The sequence below is a fragment of the Myotis myotis genome, unplaced genomic scaffold, assembly GCF_014108235.1.
Source record: "Myotis myotis isolate mMyoMyo1 unplaced genomic scaffold, mMyoMyo1.p scaffold_m19_p_9, whole genome shotgun sequence".
NCBI classification, from domain to species: domain Eukaryota; kingdom Metazoa; phylum Chordata; class Mammalia; order Chiroptera; family Vespertilionidae; genus Myotis; species Myotis myotis.
In genome coordinates, this window is record NW_023416401.1 from 58,066,490 (window position 1) to 58,086,468 (window position 19,979).

Sequence of the window (19,979 nt, forward strand, 5' to 3'; positions counted from 1 at the left end):
TAAAGAAAATTTACCTCAGACAGAAAGTATGGATCCACAGGAAGATTATTCCAGAAATTTGGAGGGCCCTGCTGTTCAAATCCTGCGTGACCATAGACAAGGCCCTCCCTATTTGTGGATCCCAGCAGCCCCAGGCAGAGCATGAGAGGTTTAGAGTCAATAATCCCTCAAGTTCTCTCTTCTTCTATTAATAAGCTATTTACACCAGCCCAAGATTCAGAGGAAGCTAAACCAAAAAGCAAAGCTCAATCTGCTGCTGATAAAACTGCCTATCTGGGGCTTCTGACGTGACTACTTTTGCTGGCCTTTAACTGTAGTCCCTCAAAATTCCCTCCAAGGACCAGCTTGTGCTTCTCTATACCTGTCTCCTGGAAGCTCTACCTACCTGAATCATAAAGTCATTTTCCTCCTGAACCTCACAGATGCAGCGGACCACTTCGAAATCATAGCGGTCATCCCCATCGAGTTCCTCATCTGGGTTGGTGGTCACATCGACGTCTTGGCCATACTCCTCATCGCTCCAAAGAAAGCTCTCAGAAGAGGACTCACTCAGATTATCCTCCTCTGAGAGGAAAGGGAAAGTAACAGGCACTATTTTAGATTACGTTATAAAATTTTTTAAATCTTAGATTGTCAAGAGTAACAGCTTGTCATCTAGTAACAGCCCAAATGATGTATGCTGAGACAGAAGCCCAAGGTAAATGGCTGCTCAAGGTCACAGAGTCCATTGGCGAGAAGCTGTAACTCCTCCATGAACCACACAGATCATCATCCCTAAGCACTCACACATGTTCCTCAACCTCACCCCATCCAGCCAGGACCTGGCTTAGTCAAGTCTGTATCCAGAGCCACCTTTAAAACTGTGGATGGTGGTGAAAAGGGCAGGTTCCAGTTATAATCAGAACTAAAATCGCTAGGTCTTGGGGCCTGACTAGTTATAATTACAGGTAACCTTTAGCTATCACTTATTCTGTAGACACTGTTCTAAATACTTTGCACACACTTAGTAACTCCTTTTAATCTCACAATCATCCTACAAGTTGCTGGAGAAGGGGAACCTTCAGGGTTGACTCAGATTTCCTTGAGCAACCAGGTTCGATGCAGAGGCCATCAAATAAGAAATGAAGGAATGGGAAGGTGTGCAAGGGGATGGGGATAATGAATTTGGTTATAGATACACTGGAGGTACCTGAGAGACCAAAGTTGGAAAGAATGGAACTTTAAGGAAGGCACAGCTAATGGCCTTTATTTAATTTGATGTACTTATTTTAAAAAATCGACCTAATTCCAGTCTTGTCAGACTACAGAGCTATACAAATGATCAAGCCAGCAGAGAGCCTCCTTACCAGGGACTTTCATCACTTTCCCTTTGTTGTTTCCAGATTCTGAGCCATGGAGCTGTGGGCTCATATGGACCCCAGGCTTGTGAGAGGACCCACACCTGGTGACAGCAAATGTCTTGGGTGGAGAAGGTTCCTGGCAGGTGTCACTGATCTCCTCACTGCAGGGGCATTCTGAAAAACCAAGATCAGAAAGGAATAAGCACCCACCCCCGGACATCATCAGGACATTCTAGAACAGTGGTTCTCAACCTTCCTAATGCCGCGACCCTTTAATACAGTTCCTCATGTTGTGGTGACCCCCAACCATAAAATTATTTTCATTGCTACTTCATAACTGTAATTTTGCTACTGTTATGAATTGTAATGCAAATATCTGATATACAGGATGTATTTAGGCGACCCCTGTGAAAGGGTCGTTCGACCCCCAAAGGGGTCGCGACCCACAGGTTGAGAACCGCTGTTCTAGAATCAACCCCATCCAACCAATAGCTCTGTTGCTTAAACAGCTAAAAGGCTCAGGAGCAAAGTGGTATGGAGGAGAGATTTGGGGATTAATTCTTCTGGCTACTTCTGAGAACCTCAAAACCAAAAGCTTCCTCTTCATCATCACCCTTCTTCCCTGATTTCTTCTGATAAAACTGTTTTTCTAAGCCAGAAGATTATTTTTCTAAGCCTAGCTCCCAAGGTTGGAACACTGATTTTCTTTGAAAATAAACTTGTTTTGTGAGATCTAGATACACACTTTTCAAGAAGTGAATCTTGCCCAGCTGGTAAGGCTCAGTGGTTGAATATCAACGTATGAACCAGGAGGTCATGGTTCGATTCCAAGTCAGGGCACTTGCCCGGATTGCAAGCTCCATCTCCAGTAGGGAACGTACAGGAGGCAGCCGATCAAAGATTCTCTGTCATCGTTGATGTTTCTATCTTTCTCTCCCTCTCCCTTCCTCTCTAAAATTAAAAAAATAATAAGTGAATCCTTTCCCGAAAGATTTCAGAGATGTGTGTTTGAATCGTGTGTGCAAACAAATACAGTCCTTTATCTGCATATCCTCTGCTACTAGGATGCTTTCCTATGCACTTCCCTGTGGCAGCGCACACTGGCCAATGAAGTAAGAGGGAGGGTTTTCCTAAAATCCAATGTGATCTTATAACTCCCGGGGTGAGTAGGCTCTTCCGCTGCCAGGGCTGAGCCTACCAGGTCTGATGACCTTCCTCTACGTGCAAGCTCAGAGGCCAGGACTGGGGAGAAAGCAACCCCTCAGCCCACCCGTGTTAAGGAAACCCAAGTGAAACACCCTACAGGAAAAAATTACCAGGTTTGGTTTTCTTCTTCTTTTTCTTTTTCTTCTTTGGCTTCATTCTCACAAACTCTTTGAATTTCTTCTCTTTATTCTTTTCCTTGTCTTTTGCAGCTAGAATTAAATACAAGTGTAAGTTTTGGCATTCTAACATTTTGTTTTCAACTCTTGGGGTGTTTATTCTTAAGCATGGCCAATGTGAAGAACTAAAACAAATGGTAGAACAGAATTCTGGGTCTGGTTCTGCTCTCAAGGCTCTGAAGCCCTTTCTCCATCACCTTAGTCTTTAAACCTGGGGTCAGCGAACTCTGTCCCACTGCCTGTTACTGTAAATAAGTTTTATTAAAACACACCATGCTCACTGGTTACATGCTGACTATAACTGCTTTCATGCCTCAACCACAGAGCTGGCAGTGACCCTGTGGCTCTCAAAGCTGAAGATATTTGTCTGGCCCTTTACAGAAAAAAAGTTTCCCGACCTTACTTTTATCAGTGCTTCCCCGGCTACATACTACAATCACCAGGGAAGATTTTTCAAAAGTGACTGCCCTGGTCCCACCCACAGAAATTCTGATTTTATTGGCTTGAGGTGTGACCTGGACGTCAGGATTTTGCTTTATACTTTTTCTCCTTTTATAATTTTTTCCTTTTATAAAAAAATTCACATAATTTTTGTGTGAATTATACCCATTAAAAATGAACAATTCACCAAATACCACAACTTCATTCTCTGCTACTCTTCACAGCAAAACTCCTTAAGTTATCAATACTCCTTGTTCAAACTTTTTGTCCCCACGCAACACTCCTAACTCAACATCGTACTAGACTTATTAGCCAGTACAGTAAGATAAGGAAATAAAATACAGATTGAGAAGGGAAGAACTAAAACTCCATTTGCAGAGACATGATTATCTATGTAGAAAAATCCCAAAGAATTAACAAAACAAAAACTAGAACTAATAGTGATTATGGCAAGGTTGCAAAATACAAGGTTAATATACAAAAGTCCATTGCTTTTCCATATAATCAGTAAATAGTAAGGAGGCCTGTATGTCTCCATCAGAAGTGAAATTAGAATTAGGTTGAGCCAAAACCGGTTTGGCTCAGTGGATAGAGCGTCGGCCTGCGGACTGAAAGGTCCCGGGTTCGATTCCGGTCAAGGGCATGTACCTGGGTTGCAGGCACTTCCCCAGTAGGAGGTGTGCAGGAGGCGGCTGATCGATGTTTCTCTCCCATCGATGTTTCTAACTCTCTATCTCTCTCTCCCTTCCTCTCTGTAAAAAATCAATAAAATATATTTAAAAAAAAAAAAGAATTAGGTTGAGAAAAAGATGATGAGATGGGCTACAAGCAGATCAGGGCCTTATAAGGAAAGTTGGCCTTTACCATGAGTGACTTAGGAGGCTACTGAAAGGAAGGAGTACTCGGAGTACTATGATGTATCTTCACCCACACACATATAGAAACTGTTGCCCAATCCAATTTTTAATTTGTAAATTCTGGTTAAAATGACCTCTAAACTAAACTGTACCCATTAGTTTTGTGAAATGCTAACAGCAATAACCCCAATTAATAGCAGAACTGGCTGAAGAAGAGGTATCACCTACGTCCTGGATCCTTGAGATAGAGAGGTGGAGATGCAAGGTATAAATACCCAAAATCTAGGCTAGGGAATACCCAGTTAGCACTTAGGTATGGGAGTTCCTTTGGGCTTCTCAACAACAATCTTTTTTGCATTTCCCATTTTATAAAACAGCATCAGCCCTAATTGGTTTGGCTCAGTACATAGAGCATCGGCCTGCGGACTGAAGGGTCCCTGGTTCGATTCTGGTCAAGGGCACATGCCCGGGTTGCTGGCCCAATTCCCAGTAGGGGGCATGCAGGAGGCAGCTGATCAATGATTTGCTCTCATCACTAATGTTTCTACTTCTCTCTCCCTCTCCCTTTCTCTCTGAAATCAATACAAATATAAAACAAAAACAGCATCACATCGTTTAGGGAAACCAGTAGGCAGTAAGTGAAGGGTGGGGCAACTCATTCCATACAAGGGATTCCTGAAGACCCCACATTATTCAAACTAATGTAATTCCTGACTAAAGTTCCCATAAAATGAAGGTATACTAAACATACTCTCATTGACCTACCAGCTTTGAAATCATGTGGTTGATAAGTTTTCTCAGTTTCTTGGGATTTGCATTAATTCAAATTTTGTACATTAAGGTAAGATTTTTTAATATCACACAACTTCAAACTCTTAAACTTCAATTTTGCATAAAATACAGCTATACCATAACATTATTACTACTCTGCAGAGGAAGAAGTGAAATTCAGAGAAGCTGCAAGATCACATAAACTGGTGTACAGAAAAAGAAGAACTCAGACCTATTAAAAGATCTGGGAATGTCCAGGGAGGAATCAGTTCTTACAGGCTTTACAGTCTACCCAGAGAGCAATCCAGAAGCATGTCCGAGCTTTCAACCTGGTGACTCTGTTTGGGTAAAGACCACCCAAGGACTGACTCCTACCTGGAGGGGACCACATACCGTCATCCTGACCACCCCCACCGTTCTCAAGGTTGCAGGACTAAACACCTGGATCCACCATTCCCAGGTAAAGGCAGCCCACCAGCAGAGTGACATCCAGTCTGAGTGGAAGGTGACCTCTGACCAAAAGAAGCTTGTGGGACAAGGGGGGGGGAATGAGGAGGAAACTGGTCTTGCAAGGCCTGTCAGGCCATAAAAACTGAACAATGCACTACCCTGGGAGGGAGGGGTAGGGGAAGGTCGTTATCTCTGGCCCCAGGACAGATCATCGGATATGACCTGGGAACCCCCAACACCTGGGGGCCTTCCTATAAGCCCACAAGGGGGTGCAACCATATCTGCAAGACAAAGACCCTGCAGGATATATATAGACAGGCTCTCTGCATGTTTCTTCACTCTGATTTGGAAATTATTCCCGGAGTCAGCTGGTGTAATTAAAGCAGTGTTCCTCAAAAAAAAAAAAAAGATCTGGGAAGCCTTGGGCCCTGCCTGTAATAGGAAATGAGCACATGGCATGGAGCTGCTCTCATCACCACAACCACCCCTTCCTTGTTTGTGCAAGTTTCTTTCCTCACTTTGTACTTGCTAATTTAGCAGACAAGTGGGTATCTCCCATAACCTCCCCTACCCTCACTTCACTGTGCAGCATTTAAGGAGTCTGGACAGAAATGACCCCATATTGAGTTAAACCAATAAGAGTAATCCCATGTCCCTTGTCACGGTGATAGCCTTAGATAATCTGAGCCTGGGCCAACTGGTGCATAAGGCAGGAACAAGAATGGACTAATCTGACCCAAACTTTGGACTCTGGTCCAACACTTATTAAAAGAGTAATAAGCTCTTACCCTCTTGTTAGATTTGAATGAAGCAGCATATGTTACAGGCTACCATCCTATAACTGTTAGGTTAGGTGGCTCAGGAGACGGCGTAGGAAATAAAGAGAGTCCAGTTAATCAGAAAAGAAAGAAAGGAAAGGCTTTATTCTACGTCCCCGGTCGGCCCACGGACCCCTAAGCCAGGGCACATGGATCCGCACCAACAGGGAGGGGGGTGCTTTTTTTATACAGCTGTTCAGTGAGGGCGGGGGAGCATGAGCTGTGGGAGTTCCCGCCACTGGGGTCGTCAAGGTTTCCAGGTGTCATCGTCATCTGCCCGTAGCTGACCTGTTAGGAATTCCAGGGCGGGACCAGTATCTGCGTCACCATTTACCCGGTGCACTGGCCTGTTACGGATTCTAGGAAGGGCCCAGTATCTGCATCACCATCTGCCTGGCAGAGGCATGCATCAGCTCCTGGACCCCCTTCCGACCTAACAATAACAAAGGTACTCAATCTGAAAACAGCAATTACAGGCGAGATAGTAAGACACTAGGTCCTCAACCAATAGTCCTGGAGCAATACCTTCTCTGCACTTCTCTAGTGAGTGAGCTAACACAGCTCCTTTATTAAGAAGTCAATTCAAATTGGGTTTCCTGTTACTTATAACTAAAAGTACCCCAAGTGTTGCAGCTGGTCAGAAATATGGTCACAATAAGCTTCGGAGAGTCCTCCCTGAGGTTTTAATTAGAGGAGCAAACAATGAGGATAAAAAGAAAAGATTCTTGGAACTGTCCTAGAGAAGCCCATGTTCTCTGAACACAAAGGGAAAAGAGAAGCCTTCAGAGGCACACCTTGGCTTCTAGCTAAAGCTTATGAAGTCATATGTGGCCTTAGGTGGCAGAGTTCACAGGAAGAGTTGCCCAGCAGGGACTAAACTAACCCAGGTGAGTCCTTGAGGAACAGGGGCAGAGAAGGTAACAACAGGCAGAGCTTCCTTCCCTTGAGTCCTAATAGACAGCAGAGCCTAGAAATGAGAGTATGGGCTCTGCAACTAAATTCAAATCATAGCTCCACCACCTGATAGATAGATAAATAGTGGTTCAAGTTAATCCATCCCATCTGCACCTCAGTTTCTAATCTATAAAGTGGTAACAATAGTACCTGCCTCACAGAGTTTGTTTTGAGGATTAAATAGGACAATACAAGTGAAGAATTTGAAACAGTGCCCAGCACATGGCAAGTACTCAAATGTTAGCTGTTATTACCTTGCTTGCGATACTGTCTGCCCAGAAAGTGGTGCCGTGTGCTATCAGTTCTCTCTTCAGACAGCTTGACCAATTGTTCCGGGATCCACAAAACCTGTAACCTGGCTATAGAGCTTCTTCCCGAATGCCCAGACTCAGCTGGACAGAACGACTTCCTGCCAGGGTTCTGTATCACAGAACAGCTTGTCCCCCGAGTAGGGCATGGCTTTTCCAGGATAGCCATTGTCCTTTCCTCAGGCTGCAGATACCCATCAGGAGAAATACCAGGGCCCTTCTTGTTTCCTGTATACACACAGCCTGCTTTCTTTCTTTCTTTTTTAAGCTTTTTTTAAAATCCTCACCCAGAATATGTTTTTATTAATTTTAGAGAAAGAGAGAGAAACATCAATGTGAAAATAATATTGATCGGTTGCCTCCCATACGCACCCCGATCAGAGATCAAACCTGCAACTAAGTATGTGCCCTGCCCAGGAATCGTACCTGCAACCTTTTGGTGTAAGATGATGCTCCCACTACTGAGCCACCCGGCCAGGGCTGCTACCTATTTCTCCATCACATCATCACTAACTTATGACAGAAGAAGGGTAGCAAACTTCTGCTTCCAGGAGGGAAGAGGAAAGAAGATCACTCTCACCTATGGGAGAACTGCTTGTATACCACAGAGCATGGCCACACAGCTGACATAAGCAATGACTAGAGCGTGTTCAGATCTGCACGAGGGATGGCAGCTCAAGGACAGAGTAGAAGTGGGTGTTCTCTTGGAAAGATTCTCATTGTCTATCAGAGGAAGTGATGCTCACGGCCTAACACCATCATTTCACCATGTCTACTCTCCCAGCTTCATCTCCCATCATCCCCTACCAGGGATCCCACCCAGACATCAGCCAAAAATGGCCCTCCAATAAGTCCCTCCCTCGAGCCCTATATTTTTCTGCCGTAGCTCATATGACACAGACTGCTATGCATTCTCCAATACCCTTTTTTCCCCACTTCTTCTGCAAGAAGAGAGTACATTTTCCAGCTTCCCCTGACAGAGTTAGAGCCAGGTACATATGTTTGGGATATGAACAGAAGTTTGTGGTACTTTTGGGTTGTGCCCTTAAAAGAAAGAAGTATGCCCTTCCTTTCCCTTCCCAGCAGCTACAAGACAGGCAAGGTGATAAGCAATTCTGGATCATACAGAGGAGAGCAACACCTTACCCTTAGGCTTGATGGAACAATGAGGAAAAGGCTAGTCCTGGACAATTTCACAGAGCCACTGTAGGAGCTTGCAGTCTGACCATAGAAGGAAAAACCTGTCTTGTTAAAGCCAACTACTTTGACATAGTAATCTATACCCTAATTAAGCTCATATTACTCTCTTCCATTAAAGGAGAAAGCACATGTCCCTATCAGAAGGCCAGTCTAATACCACAAGAAAAAATGTGCAGATGGTGACAAAGAAGCGCCCACTGCCCAAAGGCTCATTCTGGCCTAAAACTAAGATTTATCCAGAGTGAGAACATGAACCAAAGGTTCCCTTTCATCCTAGAATATTCTTTGTGAGCCAAACCTCTACTCTGGACGGAACTCACATATGCAGAAACAAACCCAATACAGTACCAAGGAAGCCTAAACTTGCCCCTGAAGAGAATTTATTAAATGTATTCTGGCACCGTCAGAAACCTCATTTGGAAAAGCAAATCTACACTGACCTTCCAAATTCACTTATGAGAGACTAAGGGCTTAACCAGGGAAGAGGAAACATCTGAAAGTAACAGTCAGAAGGGCACTTTAGGGACAGACATCATTGACAGTATGTTGTCCTCGATGACTGTAAACCTTTGCTCTGCTTGTTCCCAGCAGAGGGATGCCTTTCCTATTCCTCTGACTTCTGGCCCAACCCTTACCTACCCATACCCTTTAAAGCTAACTCAAATGTCACCTTCTCCTCTCAACATCTCGCCCTGCTCTATAGGCAAAATCTGAATCTGTGTTCCCACAGTACTTTATATGTCCCTGACATTGGACTTGGGCCTTTTCACTGTATCTGTTCATGTGCTTTTGTACCCTACATCACTTTAGAAATGAGGAAGTCAGATCTGTAATGAGCTCAGAGCACAAGTAGACAATAGCAGGATTGCTCCAAAGATTTGGTCTTTGGCCCAGCCAATGTGGTTAAGTGGTTGAGCGTTAACCTATGAACCAGCAGGTCTTGGTTCGATTCCGGTGATCAGGGCACATGCCCAGGTTTCAGGCTTCATCTCCAGTAGCGGGTGTGCAGGGGGCAGCCAACCAATGATTCTCTCTCATCATTGATGTTTCTCTCCCCCTCTCCCTTCCTCTCTGAAATCAATTAAAAAAAATTATTAAAAAAATAAAACAAATAGAAAAGACTCAGTCTCTGGACTCTCAGACCAGAACTGCTTCTCCCACTCAACAGAACAGCTTCTCCCACGCAACATTACGGGCAGGAAAATTGAGGGGTTACACCAAAAAATCATCTCTGCAGAGTTTTCTGGTCAGGAATCTCCATCTGAGAAATCTATTAGAACCCAAGTTTCCATTGGTCATAATCTGAGCACTCAGCAAAAGGAGGGTACTTTTTTTTTACAGTAATTATCCCCAAGCAGCACAAATCCTTTAATATTCTCTTTTTCACTTAAGCATAAGGTCAAGTTCACAATGCCTATAAACCAGGACACAGGCTGCCTGGTGTCAGAGTCTCACCCAGAAACATCTCCCCAGCTGAACTCCCCTAAAATGTCTGAAATTCTACTCCTAAAGATAAGGGTTTTCTTAGAAGTCTGAGGTGAAATCTAGATATGCCAAGAAAACAAGTGAGCTATTAAGCTGGTTTTATTCTTTCAAATCTTAAGAAATTTAGTTATCAGATTAGTCAAGTACCAGCAAAACAGTGAGGAAATGGTCAGAGACCTTGATGGGAGAAAAGTAGGAGGAGATGCCTGGAACAGGGGGTGCCTTCTGGAGCGCTGAGGCCTGTTGAATCTCCTGAATACCCTGCTATGTTTGCTCTCATTGATAGCAAGCAACATGAACGTATACTGAACCGGGTTCACAGATTATAATAATAAACAGAGGCTCCTGCTGGTTAGTGGCAGAAGCAGGACTTAATTATTTAGATCAATCAGCCTATGGTAAAAAAAATTGGCTTCATTATACATTGTTTCACTTAAAGTCACAGAACCTACTGACAACATAAAGTGAAGACTTACTTTATATTAATATGAGATCCAAGGGCAGTAAATAAAAGTAGAAATTCAATCACCCAGGTTTCTTAATTATACCAAATAGCAACACCCTGTCTATTGGGTTCGTACACAGGGTCAAGAGACCACCTTAGTCTGCATGGCCCTGCCCTACTGTCCTGAAACCTGATTTATACATGCTGTCAGATGCCCCAGGAGTTTCACATGCCATCGAATACCTATGTATTTTAATGGAGAAGCTATAAGCTAAATATAATAATAAAAGTGTAATATGCTACTTAGACCGGACGTCCTTCTGGACAAAGCCAAGGCTGCGAGGGAAACCCAGGTCCTGGGTACCTGCCAGCAGCCAGAGGGAAGCCCGGGTCCTAGGTGCCAGAGGGAAGCCAGTGCCAGCAGCCAGGGGAAGGAAGGCCTACTCTTGCATGAATTTCGTGCATCGGGCCTCTAGTATACAATAATGTTACCGTTTTAGGTAAAAAGCCAGGAAGCTTGTAGAATTTACTAAAAACTCATTAATTCTCCTGCAACCCCAGAAAAATATAATTTCTCAATTTCTATGAATTTTAAAAGAAATCTCCAAAAAGGTTCTCTTTAATAAAACATGAACATGAGATTTTATGGTAACCCTTATACTAGGGTAGTATCTATGCAAAAATAAACAATGCTATAGAGAAACATTTTCAGTTGCAATTATCATAAACTCAGACTCAAATTTTGACCATACAGGAAAAACACATATCATCTTTTAGTTCTTTTGTTCCTTTGTTTTGCAGGCAAGGGTGGGGGATGGGATGATTGCAGCCATGCTGTTCTGAGCACAAGTTCTCCTGCTGGCTCTGGAAGAAGTTCCCTTCCCTTGACTGTCCCTACTTCATACTGGGAGTACCAAAAGCCTTCAAAGGCTAAGTGACTTTCTCAAGGTAACTTGAACAGCAAGAGGCTGAGGTAAGAATGAGTTAGGTATTTCTGCTTCCCCCATAATGCAATCCCTGAGGATCACTTGTCATTTTCGATCTTTTGGGACTCAATTGAACCACATCAACACCTGCTTTCTATGTTAGAAATATAACCACTGAGACTTGAGCAGCAGAAAGCTCCATGATACAAATAAAATACAGAATGAAAATGCTTACTTGGGGAACTGGCAGAGACTCGCTTCCTGGTCAGGCTCTCCTGGCTGGCCCTGTCGGAAGCTGAAGAGCCCCTTGTTTGGACATGCCTCTTTCCTAGACTGTCCTCTGGCTCTGGAGACTTCTCCATTCCATGGAAATATTTCATGTGATAGTGCAACAGCTTGGCTTTGCGGAAAAATTTTAAACAATCCACAACCTTGCACCTAAATTTGTGGTCTAGGTCGACAGCTGGTGCTTTAGATGTCACAATATCACCTGTTTTCTTAAAAGTATTTGTTACTAGAAAAAAAGAAGAAAAAAACACATAAATTAACACATGGAAATAGAAAGTGAAAGAATAGCATGCATATGTAGCAGGAGACATCAATCAGACTGCCATTACCTCCCAAAGATTACTGTTTGGAGAGAGAAGGAATAGAACTTTAGGGTAAATAATAGAGACTCAACTGTGATTCACATTTTGAAAGAAAAGATCAACATGCTGTTGTTTTCCAAAGCTGCCCTAGTTCTCAGACTTTGGGAAAAGAAGGGAAAATCCTAAAAACAAAAATCAGGATCCCACCCCAGCACTTGTTACTCATGAATTGGGCCAGACTCTGCTTCACCAGCATTCCAGTAGCAATCTATGTGAACAGAACTAGGGGTTCTTCTAGTGGGATCTCTTTATACACCTAAAGGATCTTACAGCAGTTTCTACACAAGGACAGTGTAACTGTTACAAAGGTTTTAATATTAAATGTTTTTGAGATTTCACTCCCTCGTACTTTGTTTCATCAAAAGGGCTCAGAGACTATAAAAAACAACCAACCAGTTGAATGGAGCTGGAAGGCATGAGGAGAACTTAGATGGCTCAATGATCAAATTCAAGAGACAAAGTTTGAACCGCCCACCCCCAGAAAAAAACAAACAGAAGGCAATGGTCTATCATGCATCAGTGACAAAAAATAAAGCTGTCACAAGGCCTTCATGTGTTAGAAAATCTGTTATTGAGAACTCCCTTCCGTGCCCTCACTGGATGAGAGGAATCACCTTAAACTCAAGCCACGCCTCTACAGAATAGGTTACTCAAGAATATGCTCTCTTGAGTGAAACAAATTTTTCCTAAATGCAATGAATGATACAAGTTCCATTAGAAGCAAATAGTGTGCTGAAACTTCATAAATATGATTACTTCTTGAAGTACATTCCATAATCAAAATAAGTTTTTAAATCCCGAAACTCAATATAAATCATACTCTATGGAGCACTAGGGTATGATTGCAAAACTGGTAGGCTTGATGAGCTGATGGATGCTGTTATATAGGCAATTCAAACAAGTAAAAAATTATATACACACATCCCAAAGCAGAACTCCTTAAAATCATTTTCCATCCGGACAAGAGATATAAGAAAGAGGCTCAAATCAGTTAGATGCAGTTAAGAGAAGAAAAAGTAACATAAAATAAGATGAAATACATATTTCTCAGACTAATACTTTAGAACAGGGGTGGGCAACCCCTGGCACGCGTGCCAAACATGGCACGCCAGTAACTTTTGCTGGCACATGAAACCCTCTCTTATAATCTTCCATTTACAATTTTTTTCTTAATATCGACTTTTTTATTTTTCAGATAAATTCAGTGTAGGTGCATCTTAGATAAATAAATAATTTTACATAACAAGTTATCTTAAAGACCATAGACATTGATTGACGAGAGAGGGGAAGAGCAATTTCAATAGTGTCGAAAACGAACTATTGAGGACTTGGAATGCCATTCCAGAAAATTTTTTCTGTTTAAAAAACTTTGCAACAGCGTTACTCTCCATGTTTTCATCCATATACGCTTGTGAATCTTTGTTCTCAGTGATGAATTTTGTTAAGTCTCATAATAGGAGTAGCCTGATGGATGAAAGTAGTAGCTCGTGCATATCTCTGAAGGTCATGAAATATAAACTCTGTCATCAGTGATGCAGCAGCAAAAGTCCCACTGATAATATCAAACGAAGTCATAAAGTTTTCTGTCGGACTATCAGTATACATGTATTCATTAAAAAATAAATGTATTTTTCATTATCATATACTGTGATTTTGTCGCTCGAATGAATTTTATTATTTCTTCAAGGTTCTTCACATACGTACACCTTAAGAAATATCAAGTAGGCATAACATGTTCTCAAAAAATTAGGGTTGGCACGCAGAAGAATTTTGAGTCAGAGATTTTGCTGGTTTTGGCACGCACTCACAAAAAGGTTGCCCATCCCTGCTATAAAACAAGTATGTCAGTGGAGAAATTAAAAACTCTAACCTCTGATATATTCTAAAATTCTTTTTTAAAACCAAATACAAATGGTTTCTCTCAAATTTCCTCCTCTTGGACCTATTAGGTTGAACCATATAAACTTGCCATTTTTTGTAGGATTAAAAAGGCTAATATTGTGTATAATCAATTAAACAACAAAACCAAAAGAGAAAAAAATTATTTTAGAAGACAAAAAATGTGGTTTTGAATTATTTTGATGAAGTTATTAACAAAAATACTCTTATTATACTATCTATACCAGGGGTCCTCAAACTTTTTAAACAGGGGGCCAGTTCACTGTCCCTCAGACCGTTGGAGGGCCGGACTATAGTTTAAAAAAAAAACTATGAACAAATTCCTATGCACACTGCACATATCTTATTTTGAAGTAAAAAAACAAAACGGGAACAAATACAATATTTGTATTTGCATGTGGCCCGTGGGCTGTAGTTTGAGGACCCCTGATCTATACTAATAAAAGGGTAATATACTAAAAAAAAAAAAAAAAGGCTAATATTGGCCATTTCATATAGGTCAGCCTAGTAATTCCTTTTCTATTTGACAGTATTTAAAAAATCATTCCAGACAGCTCCATTTACCACTATGGAAACAAAGTTAAGGTCTGAGATCAGAGAACATTACTGACTGCCCCACCTGAGGACTAGAGCAGTCAAGTTCAAGTAAATGCAACCATCCTTTGACTTGCATTTGAAGGCCACATTTGTGAAAACTTACTTATAATGCAAAAGAAGAATGCTTTAAAAAAAAGAAGAATGCTAAAATACAAACATCTTTGAATTTAAGAAAATTTTAAGAATTGAAAATCATCTTCAGCAAGTGGTGCTGGGAAAACTGGACAGATACATAAAAAAAAGAAAGAAACTGGACCACTCTCTTATATCATACTAGAGGCCTCTAGCAATCCAGGACCCGGAGGGGGATGTCGAACAGCCAGTTTAGGCCTGATGCCCGCAGGCCGAACCTAAACCGGCAGTCTGACATCCCCTGAGGGATGTAGCAGTGTGCCAAGTGGCAGGCGGCTGGGGAGGAGACCAAGCCAGGGCCAGGCACCATGCCACTCCCGCTCATCATGGCCCCACTGTGCCAGCCACCACCACCACACAGAAGCACTGCCACGGAGACAGGAGAGGCTCCTGCTGCCACAGCTGCACTCGCCAGCAATGAGCCCGGCTTCTGGCTTAGTGGCACTCCCGCTGTGGGAGCTCACTGACCACTAGGGAGCAGTTCCTGCATTGAGTGTCTGCCCCCTGGTGGTCAGTGCACATCATAGCGACCGGTCGACCAGTCGTAATGGTCACTTAGGCTTTTATATATATAGATACAAAAATAAACTCAAGATGGATTAGACTTAAATGTAAGGCCTGAAACCATAAAACTCCTAGAAGAAAACATAGGAGCAAACTATTTGACATCAGTCTGAGTAATATGTTTTTGGCTATGTCCCCCCAAAAAAGAAAAACAAAGGCAAAAATAATCAAATGGAACTTCATGAAATACAAAGTTTCTCCTCAGCAAAGGAAACCATCAACAAAACAAAAGAGGATCTACTAAATAGAAGAATATATTTGTAAATGATATATCCAATAAGGGGTTGATATCCAAACTATATAAGGAACTCATATAACTCAATATCAAAAAATAAACAATCCAATCCAAAAGTGAAGAGAGGACATGAAAAGAGGGACATTTCTCCAAAGAAGACATACAGATGGCCAACAGACATATGAAAAGATGCTCAACATCACTGATCATCAGGGAAATGCAAATGATAACACCTCCCACTAGAAAGAATGGCTGTCATTAAAAAAAAAAAATCAACAAATAATGTTTTGGCGAGGATGTGGAGAAAAGGGAACCCTTGTGTACTGTTAATAGGACTGCAAATTAGTGCAGCCACTATGGAAAACAGTATAAAGTTCCTCAAAAATACTAAAAATAGATCTACCATACGACCCAGCAATTCCACATTTGGGTATTTATCTGAATAAAATGAAAAAACCCTAATTTCAAAAGATATATGCACCCCTATTTTCACTGCAGCAACAGCCAAGATATGGAAGCAACTTAGGTGTCCATCAATATAATGAATGGATAAAGTAGATGCGGTATATATAAACAATGAAATATTACACAATAAAGAATGAAATCTTACTATTTGCAACAACATGGATGGATGGACCTAGAGGGTATTATGCCAAGTGAAATAAGTCAGTGGGAAGATAAATACTGTAGTTTCACTTAATACAAATCTTAAAAAAAAAAAATAAACAAAACAAAAACAGACACAGAGAAACAGAGAGCAAAGGGATAACTGCCAGAGGGAAGAAGATGGGGATGAGTGTAAAAGATAAAGGAGAATATAGCCTATAACATAGTCTTAGGTTTGCAGTGACAGATGATTACTAGAATTAGTGGAATGATCACATTGCAAGGCATAAAATGTCAAATCACAATATTCAACACCTAAACTAATAATATACCAATTATATGTAAATAAAATAATTTTTAAATTAAAATGTTAAAGTCTATATATGAAAAGAGTTGAAAATAAGAACTTTGAACCAATTTTATAAAAAGTTACTGCCCAGCCTGTGTTGCTCAGTGGTTGAGCTTCAACCCAGGAACCAAGAGGTCCCTGGTTTGATTCCAGTCAGGGCTGTGGGCTCGATCCCCAGTAGGGAACGTGTAGGAGGCAGCTGATCAATGTTTCTCAGTTTCTATCTCTCTATCCCTCTCCCTTCCTCTCTCTCTAAAAAGTCAATAAAAACATATTTAAAAATATATATATAGCCCAGCCGGTGTGCTCAGTGGTTAAGAGTCAACCTACGAACCAGGTGGTCACAGTTCGATTCCCGGTCAGGGCACATGTCCAAGTTGTGGGCTCAACCCCCTGTAAGGGGCATGCAGGAGGCACCCAATCAATGATTCTCTCTCATCATTGATGTTTCTATCTCTCTCTCCTTCCCCTTCCTCTCTGAAATCAATAAAAACATATGGTCAGTGGTTAGAGCGTCAGCCCAAAGACTGAAGGGTTGGGGGTTCGATTTCTGGTCAAGGGCACATACCTCAGTTGCAGGTTCACTCTCCATCCCTGGTTGGGGTGCTTGCAGGAGGCAACCAATCGATGTGTCTCTCTCACGTCCATGTTCTTTCTTTCTCTTTCTCCGCCCACTCCCCCTCCACTCTGTCTGAAAATCAATGGAAAAAATATTCTCGGGTGAGAATTTTAAAAAAAGTGGGCTCTGCAGCTGGACAACCTGGTTCAAATCCTGAGTCTTCTACTTACTCCTCCCTCAGTTTCCTCATGTGCAGGATGGAGATAATAATGATAATTTCACTGAGTTGTGAGAATTAAATAAATTACATGCAAAGATCCTAGAAAAGTATCTGGCATTTCAGTGTCTTATTACTACAGAGTACTATTTTGGGGTTATGAACAAATGTAACTTATGAATAGCCTTTCAGGAATTAACCTGCTCATAGGCAGAAGAACAGAAGTCACTACCACTCCCACCTTCAGTGCATGCTCATGCCAGATGCAGTATGCTATATAATGGAAATGGCCAATTTTAAAGTCAACTTTACCCTTCATTGGTTGTATAAATAAGCTGAGTACATTTTTAAAATATTCTGATTATTCAGTTTCTGATCTATAAAGGTAATAACAACACCTATTTCAAAAGCTAGAGAGAAGGCTATAGATAGCATGTACTTGGCCCAAAGCAGGCCATCTATATATATAAAAGCCTAAGAGACCATTACGAACGGTCAACCGAACAACTGGTCCACCAGTCGCTATGATGCGCACTAACCATCAGGGGGCAAACGCTCAATGCAGGAGCTACCCCATGGTGGTCAGTGCGCTCCCACAGCCAACCTCTTGCGGCTGGCCAACCTCCTGCAGTTCCTCCCCCTGGGGATCAGCCCCAATTGGGACTGGGCGAGAAGGCCCCAATAGGCCCTGATCATGGGCCAGGCTGAGGGGACCCCACCTGTGTACAATTTCGTGCGCCAGGCCTCTAATTTCTAATATAAAATACATCTTAGAAAATAAGCTTGTCATTTATGGAACATAGCTGGAAACATTGTATAATGTGATTATTATTATTTTTTTATCTTTGGCTGCATTTGTAAAAGTAAAATGTCCTAAAAGGTGGGGATTATAATCTCACTGGTTTATAGCAGGTATTGGATTTCACATTTTTAGAAGAATGTAGACAAAACTGAGTGCTTACTAGGATAATGTGTCTCCCCGCCAGAGTTTGTGAGTGCTGGTCAGAGGGATGTTTTATTTGGTTGATAATTATAATTATCAGTTTTGTCTACATTCTTCTAAAAATGTGAAATCCAATACCCGCTATAAACCAGTGGGATTATAATCCCCACCTTTTAGGACATTTTACTTTTACAAATGCAGCCAAAGATAAAAAAATAATAATAATCACATTATACAATGCTAAGGAGTACCAAGCTTAGGCCATTAAAACTCTGAACTTTGTGTTGTCTTTTTAAAATATGAATTAAAGTGTATTTCCATGTTCCCCAAATAGTTTTGTCAAACTATATATTAGAAGTTATATTTACCCGTATTTAACTCCATCCGATTATTTTATAACCCTTGATTCTGTAATCCCAAACATTCTTAGGTGTTTTGCCAAGTTGTTGATAAAGATCCAGTAGGACAAAGCTGAGGACCGCCTTTGGAATAGACTTTAGGCTGACACTAATCAATTAATCTACACTGTGGGCAGAGTTGCCTGAACCAATTCAATTTCATCTATGCAGATCATCAACACATTCATATATCTATTTCCTCCTTGTATACAGACAGATTTCAAGAGAGATGTGGCCAAACTATCTACTGAAATAAAGATATACCTGGTATGATGATACTATAGATTCCCAAAATTTATATGTTGAAGCCTAATCCCAAATATGGTATTTGGAGAAGGGACTTTTGAAAGGTGATTAGGTTATAAATGGGATTAGTACCCTTATAAAAGAGACCCCAGAGAACTCTACTTCTCCATGTTTTCTAATGTGTTTATAATGGCCATATTATTTTCACAGTAGAAAAAGCAACAAAATTCTTTTACATTTTCACATTATGCTCCTCCCCAGAAAGGTGTTCCTGTGACAAAACAGAGTGATGGAAGCATAGTCAAGAAACTGGGAGAGCCACTGGCTGCCAAAAGGGCCTGCTGGCCACTGTATATGTAAGTCCAGAGTGTCACTCACAGGTATGTATTTCTCAAGGGGAGGAAGTCACTGGTGGCACCAGTTAAGGGACATCATCCACTTTTGAGATACTATGGTCCTTGTCAACATGGAAGCAGTTACTAGGACACAGGGCAGAAAATACAGATGTTAAATTCTTATGGAAGCTTGGTTCAAAAACTAGGGGTAATCAAATTACTCTTGGAGTAGAAAACAATTTATTCCTGTTTTAGAAAGCAATATGGAAATCAATATTTGCAAATGCTTACCGTATTACCATTTAAATGCTCTGTATTCTTCCTCATATTTAACATATTTTTGTTTGGCAATACATAGAGCTCTCTCTGGCTCCTAGGCCCAAAATCCAAACAATCACCCTTTGCTCTTTATTATTCCAAATTACTACTATACAGAGAAAAGTAATACACAGGTTTAAATTTCATTTTAAGAATAGTAACCCTGAGAAATGTTTTCTTCCCTTTTATTTTTGCTTTTTTTGGTGGTGACTGTGGAGGATAGACTACGTCTCCTAATAATCCCCGCCTTTTGGTATTTACATCCATGTATAAATCCCCTCACTCTGAGTGTAGGAAGGACTGACTGGTAGCTTGCCTCTAATAAAATAAGGCAACGGTGACAGTGTGTCACTTTCAGGATTGTTATGTAAGACTGTAGCATCCATTGTAGGTATACACTTTCTTGCTAACTGGATGAAACAAGCTGTTATGTTGTGAGTTATTCTATGAAGAGGCCCATGTGACAAGGACTTGAGAGTGCCAGCAAAAAACTGTAGCCCTCAGTCTGACTTCCTGCAAGCAACTGAATGCTGCCAACAACCATGTGAGCCTGG

At 41.4% G+C, this 19,979-nt stretch overlaps 1 protein-coding gene across 7 annotated transcripts in view; it reads right to left on the reverse strand.

Annotated features, from left to right (window-relative positions):
• Window positions 1-19,979, reverse strand: part of PHF20 (PHD finger protein 20) — a 139,415-nt gene that overhangs the window by 27,064 nt on the left and 92,372 nt on the right. For 6 of the 7 annotated variants that reach the window (XM_036321694.1, XM_036321692.1, XM_036321691.1 and 3 more), the window contains 4 exons: window positions 11,613-11,891; window positions 2,657-2,755; window positions 1,347-1,514; window positions 386-564 (listed from right to left, as the gene is read on the reverse strand). In XM_036321694.1, the coding sequence (XP_036177587.1) occupies window positions 386-564; window positions 1,347-1,514; window positions 2,657-2,755; window positions 11,613-11,891 (725 nt within the window). The remainder of the gene's footprint in view (window positions 1-385; window positions 565-1,346; window positions 1,515-2,656; window positions 2,756-11,612; window positions 11,892-19,979) is intronic. The other variant, XM_036321693.1, reaches the window with a different exon arrangement.